Below are 18,898 nucleotides of genomic sequence, written 5' to 3'. Positions count from 1 at the left end.
AATGCAATCAATAGATACATTTTCCTGCTGGCTACTGACTCCATTGAGAATAATAAATACGTTTTTATTAACACTGGCAAGGGATTTTTAAAAGGACAGTACATTACATTGCTCATAAAATACTCTGGTTGTAATAATACCTAATTTATTTAAAAAGAAACCTAAAGAGAGACTGTCAAAATCTTCTATACACATATGATAATCTCTCTGTATGCGTTACCAACAATCCCAACATTATCTGAAAAGATTTAAGCAGCCTCATATACTCTTCAACACCGATGCTGTTTTACTTTGTGAGCCATACGCTCACATTTGACAGTGAAATTGTCAGTTTCATTTTCTAGTCCACATACACTACCCTCAGCGTTGTGTTTGGATTTACAGCCCTGCAGAAGATTTAACTTCCCATGCTAAGAAACTCATTGACTTTTTTAAAATGTATGCAAACAATTTTAAAAAAATCTATATTAATTTTAGTGCCAACTGTAGTACAGAAAAGCCAATGGAGCCTATGAGCTGTACAACATAGGCACACACACATTCATCCATGTACATACATTTTGGTGTAATGTTTTGTTTTCCTTAATGGATATAGTATCTCTATATGCCTATACAGTCCCCATCACTACAGTATCTATGTACCTTGCAAACATAAATATTGATCCTCATGGCACCGCTTGGAGGTGGGGAAGGATTATTACCCATTCCTACAGATGGGAGAGTTAAGGCACAGAGAAATTAAGTGCTTTACACAGGTCAGGCAGATATCCTGAGTCCCTAGTGCTTAAGTGCAAAACTATCAAGATGTGAAACATAACCAAACAAACTCCTTCTGCCTTCCAAACCTCCCCCCACCCCTTACACATGGATAGCCTATCGCTGCCTGGGGCCTGATCTCACTGGTGTGAGCCGAAGGTAGAGAAGCTCAGGAGCGAGCCCTTCGTTAAGTGTAACTAAAATACTCACGTTTTTTTCCTATGAAATGTAAGAATGGATTACAAATCGCACTGAACCATCATTGATTATATTATTATTATTTACACCAATCTTAATTGGGGGGCCTAAGATTAGCTGACGGTGTCCCTTGAATCATCTGGCAAGCTGCTATGCAAAGTAGCCCCAGAGGAAGATGCCGGCACATATGCATAGTATCAAGTTGATGTTCAGAATGTGTTTCACCAAAGGCTGCTCATCCAATGAAGCCACAGCACGTTCAGGGCTGGTAGGAGCTGTGTTCTCAGGAGCACGGTCTTGTTTGCTCTCCATCCCACAGAGCCACAAGACGACTCTCATCAGTTTAGACCCTTTCTGAGTACCAGTCACGCCTACAATGATAGTAATTAGTGAGGTAAAAATTCTGTCCATGGAACAAACTCCAGTAACACAAAGAGTGTAACAATCTTGTACAAATCATTTTTGGCAGTACTACCCAGAAAACATATCAGAACTCTTCAAAGTGACACGTTCACTCCACCAAGCTCCAGGTAGCCATTACAGTCATTTCTACTTGTCACAGTGTCACCCTGCTCTAAAGTTCTGAATTCAAATCCTGCCATTCCAAACAGTTTGAGGAATGGTATCAATTAGCCAAGTCTAAAAACATGGCTGTGCTCATCATCTTCCATTTGTTTCTGTATGCTTGAACCCACTTAGGGCTTGTGAATGCAAGTTCCCCAAACTCTGCTTAGGGCATGCATAACCCAACAGTAAGCAGGTAACAGTGGTGCACGGGGGTTGGGGAGAGGGCAGGGAGGAAGTTAGAATGCCAGTCACAAACGACTAAAGTCCCAGCAGCTGGGAATCAGCATTCTAGTCTAGTGCATTAACTCATTGCTCCACTTCATACTAATTTCATTGCACATAAAGGAATATGCATCGGCCAAGGCTGCAAGCTACCTAAGCAATCAGTGCAAGTTTTGCAAAACCTGACAATCATCTCTGTCCATTTACAAAATGCATAGGACTGATTTTAATTGAAGCGCATGCTGTCTATAGTAACAGGGCACTTACTTCTATTGTCATTGGAAATATTTTCAGGAACAACGCTAATATCGAGCTGGGCAGGCGGACACTCAGACTTACATACGCCACTTCCAGTATCAGGAGAAGTACTGACTGCTGGGTGTTTCTTGGCTGGTCGATCCCAGCGTGTGAACCAGGTGAGATGACTGATCTATCGGCATGAAGAGCATTGTTAAAGAGAACTGCTCCTATGTTTGTTTAAAGGGAATACCTCAGCCGTAAGGCAGCTTTGAGGGGTTCTTATATTTTCTAAACACTTGGGACCAAATTCTGGTCCCCGACCTGGGCAGCCCCATTGGAGCTGGGGAACATCCAGCGCTGATAAGGTACTACGGAAATAGATACGAGGAGGCCAAATGAAGCAAGAAACAGAACAGCACCAAAAGTGCTGTTTATCCAGATTAAACCTTGATCTGAAACTTGCCTGTTTTACTTCACTGCTACGTTCCTGATGATGAGGGTTACTACTAGAACTCTGCTGTGATGTGTCATACAAAACTAAAAGCAGAGAACAGAGTGTATAAGTTTTAGAAGGTCTTTGTGATGTCCTTTCATCTCATAGTATCTGGGATATCACACATGGATCCAGCACTGGGTGAGGATTTATAGTCTCTGTATGCATTGTGGAGTTAGGCAGACTGCCAGGAACCTACTCCAGAGGAAGCAGGCGGGTTGCTTCCACTGTGCTCAGACAAGATCTAGGTAAGGGATTCCATAAGGAAAAACTATCTCACTAATCAACTGCAGTTCTTTGAGAAAGTTAATAAGGTGACCCAGTGGCCAAAGCTTCTCAGACAATAATATGATGGAAGAAGCAAACTTGTCATGGATTAAAATACACATATTGGGGTTTGAGACCCTTGTCCAGAGCATCCAGGTGTTGGCCGCTCCTGGAGGTGGGATTCTGGACTTGAGGGACCAGTGCTGTCACCTAGCACAGCAGGGAGGCAGGATGCCAGACTAGACAGACCCGTGGTCTGATACAGTATTACACGTGTTCACATGTGTTCAGGAGGAATGAGAACGTCCATCCCCATGGGTGCATAAGGGGGGGACTTACTGGATGTCCATTAAAAAATAGTGAAAGAAACCTGCTGGGGGAGACTCACCATTTCTTCCGAGGGAGGTTCTGTGAGCAGGCTCACGACCACCACAGTGACTGTCGTGATGACACTGAGGATCATGGAGAAGTACAGGTAGTGCACATATCTCACCACGGCCGGCCGGCGGTCTGGCTCCCCGCATTGGGGCTGCAGGTAGATAAAGTCCAGCACCAGCCGGATGAAGCCCAGCAGCATGCCAGTCAGCAGGCCCCAGAACGCACCCTAGGAAATGAAGATCATTCCTTGATGGAACAGGAAACATATGTCTACATCCTCTCTGGCGACGAAGCCCACGCTGGCTCTCGGGCTGAGTGCTGGCAGGAGTGAGATATGCCGTGACATTCTGATCAGCACATTCTGTGCGGGGAGGGGAGGTTTACTGGGCTTTGGGGAGGGTTTCTGAGATCCCCTTCATTTTCTCCTCCTTTTGCTGTCTTCCCTTATACACACATAGCACCCCACTTTCTATTGACCTGCCCTTCCGGTGGAGGAGAGCCACTCTCTAGACCTGCTGGTGCTGTTCAATTGCCACCAGCTCCCAGCTCTGCAGCACCACCCACCCCAACGCTTGCCCTCGTCATGGGCTGCTTTAACTGTGACTGCTGCTTCACAGGAGTCCTTCCAGCAAAGGCTGCCCTGAGGACGCTCCAGAGCCTGGATACAACCCTCCCGCAGCCAGCGCTGCCCTCTTTTGGGGTTGCACTTGCCAGCTCCAGTTTCCCCAGAGGAGTGGAGGTTGTGGGCATCTTGTGCCACTGCGACTCCCCCCTTTCCCCACCTCCGACTTACTTTCCACCCCCACGGACTCCAAGTCTTGGGTTACACCAGTGCAAGGCCATGGCTTGCAAATCTCTGCTCCTAGGTTTGTGAAAGGCACTTGGCAACCTTTGCCTTCTCTCCTAGAGCAGCCGAGGGAGCTGCCTGAGAGCAGTAGGAAGTGCTCCCTGCTGCATGGGCTGCGTGGCCCCAACAGAATGCCCCAAGCATGAGTCCAGTCACTCCGCAGAGCGCCCACAAGGAGAGGCAGAGCAGCGACACGGTGCAGCTGTGCAAGCTGCCTGGCTATTTGTCCGTGTAGACGGCGGAAGGACAGGCTCCTACCCGGCACACACAGCACGCTGTGTCAGACCCTGCCCAAGATCAGGGCCGGCTTTAGGAAGTGCAGGGCCCGATTCGAACAGTTTCGACGGGGCCCTGGCAGGGATGACTAAAAAAAAAACCACATAAAAAAACACATGGGGCTTGTACTCACCGGGCGGCGCTCCTAGTCTTCGGTGGTGGGTCCTTCACTTGCTCCGGGTCTTCAGTGGCACTGAAGGACCTGCTGTCGAAGTGCTGCCGAAGACCAGGAGCGAGTGAAGGACCCGCTGCCGAAGTACCGCCGAAGACCCGGAGCGCCACCGGGTGAGTAAAAATTAAAAAGGAGCCTCTAGCCAGGGAAGGGATTCTCGGCCACTTCTTTCTCCCCTCCCCCCGGCGGCCCTGCCACTGGGCGCGGGGCCCTCTTAGGCGCGGGGCCCGATTCGGGGGAATTGGTGGAATTGGCCTAAAGCCGGCCCTGGCCCAAGTGTTACCTTTTCATTTGTTCTCTTCCAGAAACAGCCCAGGATGAAAACCATGGCCACCGGGGGCTGTAGGTAGGAGCTGATTGTCTGGATATAAATGAATAGCTGCCCCCCTTGGCTGGCCTGAACCAGTGGGATCCACAGAATAGACACCACCACGAGCAGCAGCACAAACACCCTGCTCAAGAAAAAGACAGTGTTATTGCTGGCATTTGCCCCTTCCTCTGCATGAGGGTCTCCCCTCTCAGGAGAGCCTCCCTCCTCTCTCTGAAATCTGCCCAATGGTGCTCCCCACCATGCAGCCTTTGTTCACCTGTACTATGTCCCCTTGCCTGCCTTCCGTTAGAGCTCAGCCTCACACAAACATCCAAATCCAGAAGCTGTTGCCCTCATGTGCCTTTCTGCCACCTCTGCCTCCTAAATCCTGGTTCTGCCGCTATAACTTACATCCATTCGCTGGGCCAGATTCATTCTCATGAGCAACCAGGGAAAGAAAATGTAACATTGGCAACAGAAAAAAAAAAATACCATGGACTGGAAGGGCCAAATTCTGCTCTCAGTTATTGCAGGGTAGGTCTGGAGCAATGGGCTCTGAAGATGAAGGAGTTGCTCTCAGTTTACACCAGGACATCAGAGAGCAGAGTGAGGTGTGAAAGATCCCCAGGACAGGCTCTGTGATTGAACACGCCATGCCCTAGAGTTCCGTACCTGCCGACAAGCATAAGTTCCCACTCAGAAGAACGGGGCCGGAAGTGCCGCCAGAGATCCATGGTGAATATGGTGCTGGAGCTGTTAAAGATGGAAGTCAGGGAGGACATAAGTGCTGAAATCATCACTGACATCATGAGGCCCCTGAGCCCTGAAAACAAAGGGAGAGACATGTTCGCTCTAGTAACAATGTACAGACCGCTAGGGGTCCAACTTCACCCCCCATCAGCCAAACCTCTCAGACTAACGGCTGCAGCTCCCTTCGGAACTCAGCCCTTCCCCTGTGCTGAGGGACTGCTGCCTACACTGCCCTCCCAAGAGGCCTGGACAGCAGGTGAGCTCACGGGCCATATGAACTCGTCAGTCTTCCTTCTCGGACCACTGTAGCTCTGTCTGCATGGGCAGAGTCTTTCCTCTCCTCTGGTAGCTGGCTGGCTCAGAGAGGCAGCTGAGATGCAAGGAGGAGACCTGATCCATCTGCTCCCTCCTGTGTTATAGTGATCGTGCTCCCCTTCGGGTTACAGGTAACTCAGTACACTTGGACACTACGATGTCCTCATCCTTTAGGGAACTAGTCATGCCCAGGTGATAGAAGTAGACTTCCTGAATGCTGGATGCCTTGCTCCCCAGCAGAGGCCTCTCACAGCAGCTGCGCGCCCTGTTGCATGTTATTCCTTTTTCGTCACTATACCCTCAGGCCCAATATCAACCCCAATATCATGACTGTGTCTATTCTCCTCCCCGAACATTTCCTACAGTCTGTGTTTTGGTTGGTGTCGGCCCTGTCCATGTTAGTTAGCGGCTGCGAAGCTCCTCACCTAGAGGCAGCAGTTCTATGACCAGTTTGGGGTAAGCAATATCAGAACAGCCAGATGGGTTGCCACAGATTTTCCGACAGATTTCTGGGTCTGCACAAGCCACCAGATCTACAATAAACACGGGGGAAAGTAATCCATTAGTTACGAGAAACAAAGACATCCAGACGGTAACCATGGAGTGAAACCCATCCAGCAGATAATGAAGTACACACACATTCACAAGAGTAGCTCTAAGCTTTCCCCTTTCTTATCTTTAGCTTCTGCCAGTTGAAGTAGGTTTAGTCAAGATTTGCCTTAACAGCTCATTTGACTTGTATGCCTGACTCTCTTCTCTGAACCTTGTCCTTTTTTAAAACTAACACTGTTCACCATGAGAAAACAGTGATTCCCTCCAGACATGTGCTAACACCGACAGATGTGCATGCTCTCTCTCTCTGTGGCTTAGAACATTCAGGGAGCAGACTTTAGGATTTTTTCTTTTCTGAGTGCCACAAACATGGGGTCCAGAGGGAACATCATCGGGGCAGCTCTTAAAGCTGGGTTGCCTCAGGAAGCACCTGAGCCCTGGGACTTGTGTTCAGGATGAAGGGGTGTAGTCCCTGGGGAGCAAGAGGAGTGTAGATTAATAGAGTGTTATCTGAAAAAAAATCTATTATGAACTGCAAGTCCATGCTCCTGGCAACTGACCTGCTACAACCTTTTAGCTTATTCTGGCGGGTCGGTCACTTATGCACTATATAGAAATCACAATCTGTAGAGACAGACGCAAGGAATATTTCTCTCCTTCAACTCTTACCTGGGAAGAGAACCCGGCTGATCATGCCTGGCATCACCATCATGAAGAGAGGCAAAATTTTCAGATAGGAGGCCAACAACGAACCTCCTTTGGCATGACAGAGGTTTTTAGCTGCAAGGGACCTTTGAACAATGACCTGTAAATCAGGAAAATAGTTTGATCCAGTGCTTTGCAGGGAGAGTACATAGACGCAAGATGACGTGATGTATGTTTCTATTTATAATTGGACATGCTGGTTCCAAAAGCACCATACCGGACCTCTAAGGCCAGACTCTGTTCTAGATTGCATTGATTTAACTGAGAGGGAACTCAGACCATCATCATCATGAAGGATCTGATCCTCCATCATCATCATGAAGGATCTGATCCTGCAAAGTGCTGAGTGTTCTTAACTCCCAGCAGCCGTGCCAAACCTTGTAGCATCATGCGGTGAATTAGCTAACTCACCTGTGGTGCTTTAACTAGCGCTTCTTGCCTTTATGCAAGGGAAATCTCATTGTGTTCACTTCTAACCCATAGAAATCCCTGTCATCATTTTTCTCCACAGTTTGTTCTTTCTTGGACCCTGTGTATCTTATACACCTTGACACATCTTGTCAGGTCAACAGGACTACTGCCTCACAAACCAGGGCACGGGTAAACTTGCTGACATCCCCTAAATTGACCCTCACTCTGTAAAAAGAGTTCGATAAACAAATCCCCCAGAAATATCTGACACGGATTTTGTTACGATTCTGCTCTTCCTGACACTGCTGTTTACAATTGGAGAGACAGCAACTGGAGCCCTGCACAGCCTGAAGGGGGTGGGTTCACACAGAATTCAGACATGCCCACTTTATAGTTTGGGGTTTACATGCCCCTCATGTTACATATCTGAGTTCAAATGAGCTTCAAAACTCTAATTTAACTTAGCTGCAGGTGTCAAATTTTGTCTGGTTTGAGGTTGAAATCATCAGATTTCATATGGTTTCCACAGAAATAGTAAACCAGCCCAGGTTCTGGCCCGAGTCTGGGTTTTGTAATGAAACTTGGCCTTAGTTGCTTGCGATGAAAGTTCTGCATGGTTCTACAGCCAGCCAGGTGGCATGTCTCAAAACCCAACCTGAGGGTTAACCTTGTGAAGGAAACATTGATCTACCTGATCTGTACACCAGTACCACAGAGATGGGATGGTCATTCCAATCAGAACTCCTGGCCAGGGAAGGTCAGAGGTGACAGGGTCTCGGAAAATGTGGAAGGCATCTTCTCTTGGTAAGCCACAGCTACTGTTTCCTTTGTGGCTACTAGCAATGGCTTTAAAGTATTTGGCCTGCAAACTTTCAAGCCCACCAATTTTAACAAAGCCTAAAATGGGAATAGGAAGCAGTTACCACATTGATCAGGTTCATGCTATTATTTTCACTCTCGGCAGTTTGCTCTGTATGATCCCAATTCAGTGTCCATTGAAGTCAATGGAAAGACTCTGACAGACTTCACTGGAGTTGGATCAGGACCTACAATGGCAAACCTGGTTTATACCATACGTTATTTGGCTAGAGGAGGTAATTGTTTGCTTTGATATGAATCTCAGACCACAGGGTGTTTTCCGTTTATTTTTGGGGGGTTCATATCTTTCATGGAACACCCCTACACTTTTCACCCTACAAAGAACTATCACAAGATTATTTGTATAGAAAATATTCTAACATGAATGTCTATTTCACAAGATGCACTGTATAAACCTTAAATGGCTTGTTCCAGTGATGCATATTTGCAGTGATTTGGTACAGGAACAAATGTATTTTTAGCAGTAAAATCCCAGAGGAGTACTCACTGAACCCCATAAGAGTTAATCCCCCAGCCAGCATGATGACAGTCTGCAGAGTGTCTGTGTAGATCACAGCTGCCAGGCCACCTGAAGAAAAAAAAAATCAGAGGGACAAATTGTCGGGAACTGGGTTTGTTCTGTGTAATAACATCTCCTGCTTTGCAAAAGTCTCTTGGCCAGTAGCACAGCCAGAATGCTTTGCCTGACACAATGGGATGTTTTGTGGGTTGTTTTGACCACTTTGTGGGATGGTTTTGGCCAACTCCTAGGGCTGATACTTTGGCTGAAATGTTGCATGTTTTGAACCACAGTGAGTCAGTGTTTTGTAACTAGAAACCCAAACTCCATAGCAGAAATCTCTACAGGAGATGCATTGAAAACCACAAGGAGGAAGGATCCGATTGAAACAGAAGCTGCTTCAAAAAGACAACATAACAACAAAAAGGAAGTAGCTGTATGACCCATATCGCTGGGGGTGAGCACTGCAAGAAGAGAAACTTCCATTTGTTTTGGACACACATTTCACTTCCTTCCTGGCACCATTTCCATCCAAGTTGTGAAGATATTTCCCACATCACCCTGCCTAGTGCTGTGTGTGGCTCTCCCTTATACACCCAGAAAGCCAAAAGGAAGAAAAGTTCTGAGCAAAAACCTTCAGTGTGGCTCCACTTTGAGCCAGAGAGTGCTGGGCACAGATCTGGGCTGGCTTTAAGCAGGCACTTTATGCCAGCCTTGTAAAATTACACTCACCCGCTCTCACCTGGAGAGTAATTTTTTTTGACAAGTGCGTTACTATAATTAGTTTTTTCATCATAAACAGTCGTCTTGGTAAAGGGCAGGCGGACAGATTTAGTGCCTCGGCTAATAAGGAAGTACTTTATAGAACGGTACCTGTGGAAACTGCTGAATACTTATTACACGGGGAGATGGATGGTACATTGTTCGGCTGTTCTCAACCCATTAGCAAAGATGTATGACATTGCATTCCTATGACCTGAAACACAGAGACGCACCTGCAACAGTGTAAACAGCAGTGATTGCCAGCAGACCTATGACAGCAACGTAGAGGTCCCAGCGTAAGGCTTGCTGAATGAACAGGGCCCCAGCATACATATCAACCTAATGGAAAAAGATATTTATAAGGGTTACAATGGTGACAGCTCCGTGCGTAATGCCAGACAGCTGAGTGGATGCACAGTGTACGCTAAGCCAACCAAACCTTGTGTTTCTCAAGGACCTATTCACTTTTCATGACTCCCTGTTTTCTATCCATCTTAAGGGCAGCTGCTCCAACTGGCACATAAACCCTAATCTGGCCTCACCTCCTTCTCCACACTCCTCATTAACAGCCAAGCTCAATATAGTTTTGAAATACAATTTAATGAGGAAAATGCTCATTTTGCATGGGGGGGAAGGAGTTTTCCATTGAGAGAGAGCTGAGTTCAAAGAAGAAATTACTTTTATTGGTGGGGGTCGCTTCTCCATTCCTCAGGAGCAGTGGGCACGGAGTGAGAGCCAAAGAGTGAGGGGACAACGAGGATCAGAAACTGGAGCAGCCATATGTTCTGGAGCCCTGTGCATGGGGAGTTCTGAGGACAGTAGCCAACCAGAGCTCCAGGGGTTGGCATAGTGCAAATTCCTTTCCTCTGACTGGAGTTGGATGAACCTCAGCAGGGGTTTCCACCGGGTGCTGTTATAGAGCTGTGGGTTAGGAACCATGCAGCCTCCTTGTGTCCCGGTGGCCTGAGGTGGTTGCTCTGCAGAAGAGTTTGGTATAAATGCAACCCGCAGACCATGAAAGCATGTATATGTGCAAAGCCTTGATGACTTTGGCCAGCTGTAAATAAATAGGCCTGTCCCATTATTCAGCAACTGGGGATTGGAATGATCCAATTTCTCTCTCAGAAAACTTGTCATCAGAGATTTGAAAAAAATAGTTGATTGTTTCCATAAAAAAAACCCTACCGAGGACCAGCCACCTGGCCCCAGTCTGACACCACAGGCATCTTCAGTTTCAAGGAGGGAGGGGGGCGAGAAGCATGTGCCAGTCTACCCTTCCCACTGCTGCCTATAAAAGGAAAAACACCCAGCTAGGAGTTTTTCTTCTTATTTTGTCAATTCAAGCACTATGTGGTGGTTAATTAACAGCTGGCAAGGCCCTGCACAAAGGTTGAATACATCACTCATTTAAAGTATTAGAGCGAACAGGAGCAATACATTACTAAACTAGGCAGCCAGCAAACTTGCTGCTTCTGCCAGCCGGAGGGTGCATCCCACTCCCATATGCTCCTATATCCTGCTGCTGTCAGAAGAAATGTACAGAGAGGCTAAGTCAAATTAACCGAGCAGATGCCAAAAATCTAACAAACAACTCTCCAATGAAAACGACTCCTTCCCCTTGACTGGACTGGTGTGCTGTGATACATTACCAAGCTCTCCCTCCAACAGCAGCATACATTCAAACCATTCATGGTAAAGCTTATGGATTCTGGGGTCTGGCACCTAACATCTTGAAAGAATTGAAATCCATCCCTTTTCTCCACTCTTCCAAGACTGTTTCATAATATCACTATCACTATAGCAGCGAGGGAACCAGGACTCAGTTGCACTTATGAGTCCCATAGATTAATACAGACATACTCTTTCAAAGTGAATTCTAGTCAGTCCTCTTTCCTTCTTACTTACTTACTGATATTTTGGTGAATATATAGATAAACAAATAGAGAATTGCCAGGAAGATCTGTATTCTTTTGCCACCAAAGCGTTTCTGTAAGTACTCAGGCATGGTTGTAACCTGCAGGGAAGGAGATTGTATCAGAGGAGGTAGAATACAACAACTTCCTCTAAGTAACATATAGAGGCATTGGTACAGACCTTGTGTGATTGACAAACCCTGGCCAGTTGCTGTGTCTTGGCATATCTGCTGGGAAATGTCTGTCCCTCTCAGCTCCACACTCTTACACAATGAATGGTCACCAATATTTTGCCTCTAGGGTCTGGCACAAGGTCCAGTGAGGCTACTTGATAAAGGAGCCTTCACACCCTTTAGAAACTGCAAGAACACCATCTGCTTTGTTCCCTACTTCATCTGGGAACTGTGCACCCCATGTGGTTCCCTTGGCTAGCCCTACCTAGTAGTTCTCAAGGCATCACCTGTGCCCCGACTTGGTAAAGTCAGACTTGCCCCCAGTCGCTTGGCAGTGGCTCTGGAATGTCAAGTGTCACCACAACCTCTCTCCTCATCGTTGTGTCAGGGAAGCACCATTTCCACCTGAACTCTAGCCTCTGTCCCTGAAGTCTCATTTCCGAGGAGGCGCTTGGAAGTAGCTCTTGCTTTTGGCAGTGGGACATGGCATTGCTCCGATGGGTTCAACACGAGTGGGTCCTCCTGTCCCCTCTTTCATCCCCTTTCTAAACCATGTTTTTTCATCCATGAGATCTCCTGACTGATTTCCTTTCCAAGGTAAATCTTTCATGGGCTCTTCTCCTCTCAGTCAGTACATCAAGAGAAGAACACCCCTGCACGGGAGTCCTGGAACGCTACTGCTTCGGGAACTTTTACCCGCAGCACAGGCCTTTGTAGTAGGTTCAGCATTTAAAAGGATGTTAAAAAAGCAAGTCACTGATACGCATAGTGTGGCCCATTGACTTACCCCAGCTGCTATGTAAATAGGAAGAAATAGCCAGGCCAGCACCAAAACACAAAACATTCCCTAGGGAGGCAAAGGAAACACAGGTCAGAGATGGTGAAAAATGCTGCTGTCAGTTGGCTAATGCCCACGCATGCCTCTGTGTGTGTGTACACACAACTGTCCAGCTGTGACTCAAATGCCCTGTATAGCTAACAGCGATTCTCTAGCTCATGTAGTAGGTCATGGGGTTTTGGAGCTAAGGGATCTGAATTCTATTCCTGCTCTTCCTGTGAAGTTTCAAGGAGCCGCTGTATGCAGCATAGTGACAACCACAAAGACCTACACAGGCACAGGTTTGTTACAATGCTGACCAAGGATGTAATGTTGCCCAACATCAGTGCCCCTGTATGAGCTGCAATGCCAAGCAGCGTGGAGCAGATTGAGGACCTTGACTCTGATATGTTAGATCAACCTGAACTATCCTCGTTCATTAGAATAATAAATATAAATATAATAAATATCATATCATTAATTAATATGGAAACAGCTTCTGCCTCTTACATAGCTGCAGATGGAGCCATGTGGGTGCAATACGGTAAAAGCTAGAAGGGACCAAACCAACTTCCAATGATATTGAGAGCAGTTCCTGCACTGCAAAACTTACGTTCCACTCATACGCCGTAGCAGCGATTCCCGACGCTGCCCCTGATCCAGCCAGGCCTATGAAATGCCCACTCCCAACATTACTAGCAAACAGGGACGCACCCACCTGCAGAGATAAAGAGGAGGCTAGTTCTGTGTATGGCATAAGGCATGGTTCTCAGACCCTGAGAGGAGCTCCTAGCCCAGCGGTGGGGGGTGGAGGGGTCTCAGAAGTGAGCCATATGTAAATAAATGGAGTGGGCCAGTGTCTTCCACTGAACTTAGCTCACCATTGGATCCATTCCATGTAGACTTTGCAGAGCCCCAGTTCCCACAGGCCAGACTGCAGGTTCCTCACAATCCGTGGGAACTGAAATCCCCTCCCTCCTAGCCCCTGCTGCCTTTTCTCTTCGCCCCATTCGCTCGCTGACACCGGTACTGCTGTCAGACCTCATTCCTTCCCTCCTGCTCTGTCACTCATCTGTCAGGTTACATGGAAGCAGCCCGCTTCCTAGCCGCGGCATCATGGTCCCTTCACTGGGGAGCCTCAAAGACAAGCAGAGGGGCACGGGATGAAACAAAGAGAAACGCCAACTGATCAGTTAGCTGGTTATGGCTTTATTTACTTCATTATGATCAGCACATCCCAAATCAAACCCCTACCCCTACCAGACCAGCTAAATGCCCCTTCCTCTCCAGAGACCCAGCCACCCATGCCCCGGAAGCCCCAACCCAACGTTTAAGGAAACAGATGAGTCCTGCAAGTCAGCAAACAGGAACTGTCTTGGTGCAGGAGGTGGGGGCTGTGACAGGCATATTGTTGGATGGGAAGTGCCCCCTCCCCATAGGCTTTGGAAAAGCAGGTCCCAGGCTCTCCTGTTCTGACCACAGAGAGACATGCCAGTAGGACAAAAGCACCGTTCAGTCTCACTGTGACATAGTGGAACAGGCAATTTGATGGAGACACTTACAGGCCACCAAACCATCTTTCCTCCAGCCAGGAAATAACCCTTCACCGTGCTTCGTTTTGTCTTCCACATGGACTGGGAAAGCAGAAAAACAGGACAAAAGCTTTAGAACTCTCCAAGTTCTGCTCAGAACGTTACAGAGCACAGCAGTTTCCCCAGAGGGACACTCTATATTGTCATCCCCACTGGACGTGGGTGAGTTTGTTATGGCAGAAGAACCCTCAATTGCTGGTTTAGGTCTGTATCACATGCAAAGTTTTTTTACAATCTCAGCTTCCTGGTTCAGTGTTTTCTGCAATAAACGTCATGATCACTCCAGATGCATGAGGAATGCACGCAGATTTGGGTCACTGATTAGGGACATCACTTGTTTCAGATGTACCTGAGAGGGACACGCAGGGTTAGACTTAGAACTCTGGACTCTCACTTTTTATTGTCTTCACTTATCATATATCACACTACATGAGTTTTGCCCCCATATCTGGAGAGAGGAGTAATTCCTGTCCAATCTCGTGGCAGCTGGGTTGGCCTTTTCCTGTGATAGAAGCCATGCCAGAAAGTTGATGTATGACCTAGTTACAGTTTAAGAGGAATTGTAGTATGCAGGATCTGCGATCAGAATCTTATTGTCAAGCCAAAATGATTTCCTGGATAGCTCTGTAGGAGCCTAACATGTGTGTTGGATTGTATGTCTTCACCTCTTCCATCGAAAGATCCTCAAGTGTTTAAAAAAAAACATTGACCCTGAACAGCTCTCCTAGGATCCCTAGATCTGGTTGCACAGGTGGGAAAAACACAAAACACTGTTGTGCTTTTGATTTGGTCAGTTGATGCCAGCGAAGTTAGGCCTTATGAAAGCCTTAGTAAAACATTAAAAAGTGCTACTTGTGCAACCATCACCTTTAAATATAACAGGACACATAAGAAAGGATCTAAGAGCATCTCCTTACCCACAATCCAACCGCCAGGACGAATACAAAGTACAGAACAAGAACAACAATGTCCACAGCCTCCAAGTTCTGTTGGGGAAATGTGTTCCAGTTGGTAGTGACAGAAGGTGGAGTGCTACCAGGGGTCTCCATTGCATCTCATACGGTTTCAGTTCCTCTCTTTCTTGATGCATTTATCTGTTGAAAAGTGGGATAGAGAGTTATAGGGACCTGTGTTGTTACGGCAGCGACGGCAGCGCAGTGAGGATGCTGCCCCCATCCTGAGTTGGGCCAGCAGGGGATGGTGTCTGAAGCTGGTGGGCGGGCTTTTCCTCTGGGCAACTCGTGTTACCTTTGTGCAGCAGCTCCTACCCTGTGCTGTGGGGAGCGGAGCAATCACTGCCAGATGGGGTGGGAACGGGTGGTCTGGAGGGGCCCTGTGGCTGCAGGTTTGGCAGCACCGTATGCACTGACCTTGGAGAGAAGCCACAGCCACAGAAATGCCTGTGAATAGCCAGAAGAAAGAATGAACTAAACAAGAGCTGAGCAATTCCTTCCATGGAAACCAGGAGAGCGGGGGTGATTGTGAACGCCCAGCATCCCGATGGTTGGTCGCTCTGTGCTACCATCAAAGGGCCCGGCCCAGATTCCAGGGAAGGACAGCGGGAGTCTTTCTGTTGGCCTTTACTCGGAGATGGACGTGGGCCCAGGAGGAGAGAATGTTTGAACCACCTCACAAGTGAGTCCAAATGGCTGGCGTCCAGGCACTGCCCGTGCCATTCCCTTACCGCCCCGCATGGCAGGAGGGGGAAAAAGGAATGCAACAGCAGGCGCTGAGACAATGTACCCACAGCAGGGCGGGGGGAAGTGCGGAGGCACCAGGGATGAGCAGCAAATCTTGCTTGTGTTGCTTTGCTGCTGCCAAGCACAGCACTGACAGGTTCCAATACCTAACCAGAGGCTTCCACAAACATTCCTCCCTCTGCCTGCCACAGACCCACTCCCCAGGGAGGGGAGAGGAGATGATATATTTGTTTTCTACTTAAACAAAAGCTCTTTCTTGTAAGCCCGGCCCAGGGGGAGGTGGCACCGGAGGGTGAACAAACCACTGAGTGTCCTGGCCGGGATCTGAGAGTTCCGCTGAGTGAGCTGAGAGTGCCCTGCAATGGCCAGCTTGTGCCATGTGGAGCACGGGCACAGAGCAAAGACCTTCCAGGAGAGGTGTCCTCCCCTGGGGAATGAGCTGAACAAATCTACCATTCGGTACAATTGCGTCCCCTGCACAGGCAGAACATTTGCTCTGCAGAAGCACAGGGAAAGTCCTCTCTATGGGGCTGCTTTAGCCATAGCCAGAGAGGGGGCAACTAGAAGCAGGGAGGTTGCCCCAAGCAGCTCCCCTTCAGTTTGATGGTGGGGCTTTAACAAGGGTTTCCCAGGAGCCCCCAGGACCCCCTCACCAGCGCATCACTGCCCAGCTCCCTAGTGATTTACCTTTCCTTTCCCTGCAGCTGGTTCTCTGAATGGGGACAGAGCGTCCCTTCTTCGGGGCTCGCTCTGCGCCCTTCGAATGGGTCAGGAAGCTGGACTGCAGGGCGGTCCTTTCCAGGATGGCCAGATCCAGCCTTTGCTGCTCCTCGCTCCCTCGTCACACGCAGGCTGGAGCCTTTGGCCTCTTGTGCCCAAAATGGGGCACCGTACGATGCCGCCTGGGTGTGGGGAAAAACCGACGCCCCCAGCGGGAGAGGTGGGCTGTCTCACCCAAAAGGCCCCGGAGCGTGTGCTCTGGCCCAGTGCTCAGCTCCTCTGACAAAGAGGCTCTTATTGCCTGGTGCTGTGGAAGTGAGGAGCAGACAAACGAGTTCTGCCTCAGAAAGCCCTGAGGAGGTGAGAGCCAAAAGAGCTCCTTGTCCGTGGGTGTCAGTTTCACCACGGCCACTGGCCTCGCCCACTTACCGGTACAAGGAAACAAAGCAGCCTCTCCAGGGGACCAGTCAGCAACTACCAGTCCCAAGCATTACCTTCTCCCTAAAGAATTGCTTGGAATTGTCCCCAGCCATGCCTGTCTCTGGCGTGGCTAGTCTCTCATGCCTGGATGAGTGAAAGAACCGAGTGTGGATTCTCCACAGCTTGTCCAACATCCTCACACACTGGGGCAATGTTGCAGCGGCACCGCAATACAGTGTCCCATGACAGCACAATGGAGTGGTTTCATCCCGTTAGCCAAATATTCAAAGGTGCCGGCTCTAGCCAGTGCCCCTTGTTGGGCTCAGTCCTCCGGCCTATCCTGCTTCAGGAGTAGCCGCATTTGGTTCATGCAGCTGGAGGAGAGTTGAAGGGTGAGCACCACTCCCAAGGGAGCGATGGTCTATTACCTGCTTTCAATCGCCAGCGTTTTAACACATCCTACTTACTGCTACTTCTGCCTGACATGTCTATAGCCCCTTTCACGTAAAGCATTTACCACAGAATGGCCGAAATCCCAAGTGATGCCGAGCACCCACAGCTGCACATGCTTAGCACGATGCAGGAATTATGGCTTTTTGTACAGGAGTTGCTTCACCCCCAAATGCAGCTGTTTGTAGCACACAGCCAACACTGCAGTGGTACTTCACAACAGTAAAGAAAGGAAGTGAAGATATACATATACTCCAAGGGGAATGCCAAGGGGAATTTAGATCCTGTGGTAGGTATTTGCTTACTGGTCTTTCCATAGGATCCCCCGTAGGACAGCCTGCCTGGGGTCAGGGAGAAGGTTAGTAAACTCTGATGCATCTGATTTCAAATTCTATGTGCGCCTTGAGCTAGTGGAAAGTTTGACTGTTTTGCTAATTCAGATCACAACCGAGTCTCCTGTAGTTCCCTTGGCATGAGCTGCAGTGCTTCGCTAGTCAGGGATTGTGAGCAAAGAACATCTGTGGCATTGAAATGAATCGGTTGAAGCCAACCCTTTATCGATGGCCTGGGAGAGAGGGCAGTCCATATGGGTGTCTCGTAACCTGCCGGGATTGTATGACTTCTGTTGCTTCTTAAATAGGATTTTTAAACATTCCTAATTCCTTTCACCTGCTAAAAACCCTACAGACGTGGAAGGGATAAAACTGAGTCCACAACCAGAACTGAACCCACCTACTAACTGCGACCATCCCAGACTCAAGCAAGACACTGAAAAGGAACTTACCATGTTCAGCTGGGTCCCATTCTGTTCACTTGCACTAGGCACCACCGACCAACCGCCTGCCAGCCCACAGGGCAGCTTAAATATTGCCAGGGAACCAGGAATTGCCAGTGAAGCTGTTAACAGTTTCACAAGGAATGAGAAGAAAAATGTGTAAGGGGAATAGTTAAACTAATTCGCCCTAGTTACGGTTTCAGTCCCTCTCTCCTCTGGTGTGAAGTCTGTGCCATTCTCACTATCAGGGTTTGTGGGGTCAAACTCCAAAGTGTGCGACTCTCTTAAGCAATCGTTCCAGCTAAAAGGAAGATGAGTTACACTGAGGAATGGGCTCTGCCAACCTCCCAAGATGAACTCCCCAAGCCCTAAGGGGAGCTGAAATCCAGCTCTGTATCTAAAGTCACAGCTAAGCCCTAGATCTGTAAAAAGCAGGGGGGAGAAATCCATCTCCCCTTCACCCCACAATCTTGGGGCAGGGTGAGTGCTCAGAACACAAATCCAAAATCTGGATATTAACTTCTCATCTGGATCCCAATCTGAATCTAGATTTGGGTTCTGTCTTAGGCATCATCTCTGACAGAAATATATTAAAATAAATAAACCACTAATGTCAAATAATATATGGATTAAAAATGTTAAAGAGGGACCTGAATTCTCCAAAGCACTGAGATGCTGCAGCAGGGGGTGCTATACAACTCTCTGAAATAGATACTATTTCTGGCCTCTGGCCAGGCAG

At 48.2% G+C, this 18,898-nt stretch overlaps 1 protein-coding gene across 3 annotated transcripts; it reads right to left on the bottom strand.

Moving 5' to 3' along the window:
* Positions 1-43: 43 nt before the first annotated feature.
* SLC5A11 (solute carrier family 5 member 11) lies at positions 44-18,342 on the bottom strand. Of its 3 annotated transcripts, none has more exons than XM_054043175.1 (16): positions 18,169-18,342; positions 15,012-15,188; positions 14,065-14,136; positions 13,116-13,220; positions 12,473-12,532; positions 11,509-11,613; positions 9,833-9,938; positions 8,826-8,906; positions 8,151-8,356; positions 7,013-7,148; positions 6,217-6,324; positions 5,399-5,549; positions 4,700-4,868; positions 3,132-3,347; positions 2,011-2,173; positions 44-1,325 (listed from the first exon to the last, which is right to left on the bottom strand). In XM_054043175.1, exons 2-16 carry the CDS (start codon positions 15,141-15,143, stop codon positions 1,105-1,107), a joined length of 2,031 nt encoding a protein of 676 aa, XP_053899150.1. In that variant the 5' UTR covers positions 15,144-15,188; positions 18,169-18,342; the 3' UTR covers positions 44-1,104. The 3 variants fall into 3 exon arrangements, with proteins under 3 accessions (XP_053899150.1, XP_053899151.1, XP_053899152.1); XM_054043176.1 differs by lacking the exon at positions 18,169-18,342 and adding an exon at positions 16,482-16,824; XM_054043177.1 differs by lacking the exon at positions 18,169-18,342 and adding an exon at positions 15,465-15,543.
* Between the last annotated feature and the right edge of the window lie 556 nt (positions 18,343-18,898).

Source organism: Malaclemys terrapin, chromosome 10 (genome assembly GCF_027887155.1).
Source record: "Malaclemys terrapin pileata isolate rMalTer1 chromosome 10, rMalTer1.hap1, whole genome shotgun sequence".
Lineage (NCBI taxonomy): Eukaryota > Metazoa > Chordata > Testudines > Emydidae > Malaclemys > Malaclemys terrapin.
The sequence above is the reverse complement of the archived record's forward strand: the minus strand, read 5'-3'. Positions and strand labels throughout refer to the sequence as shown.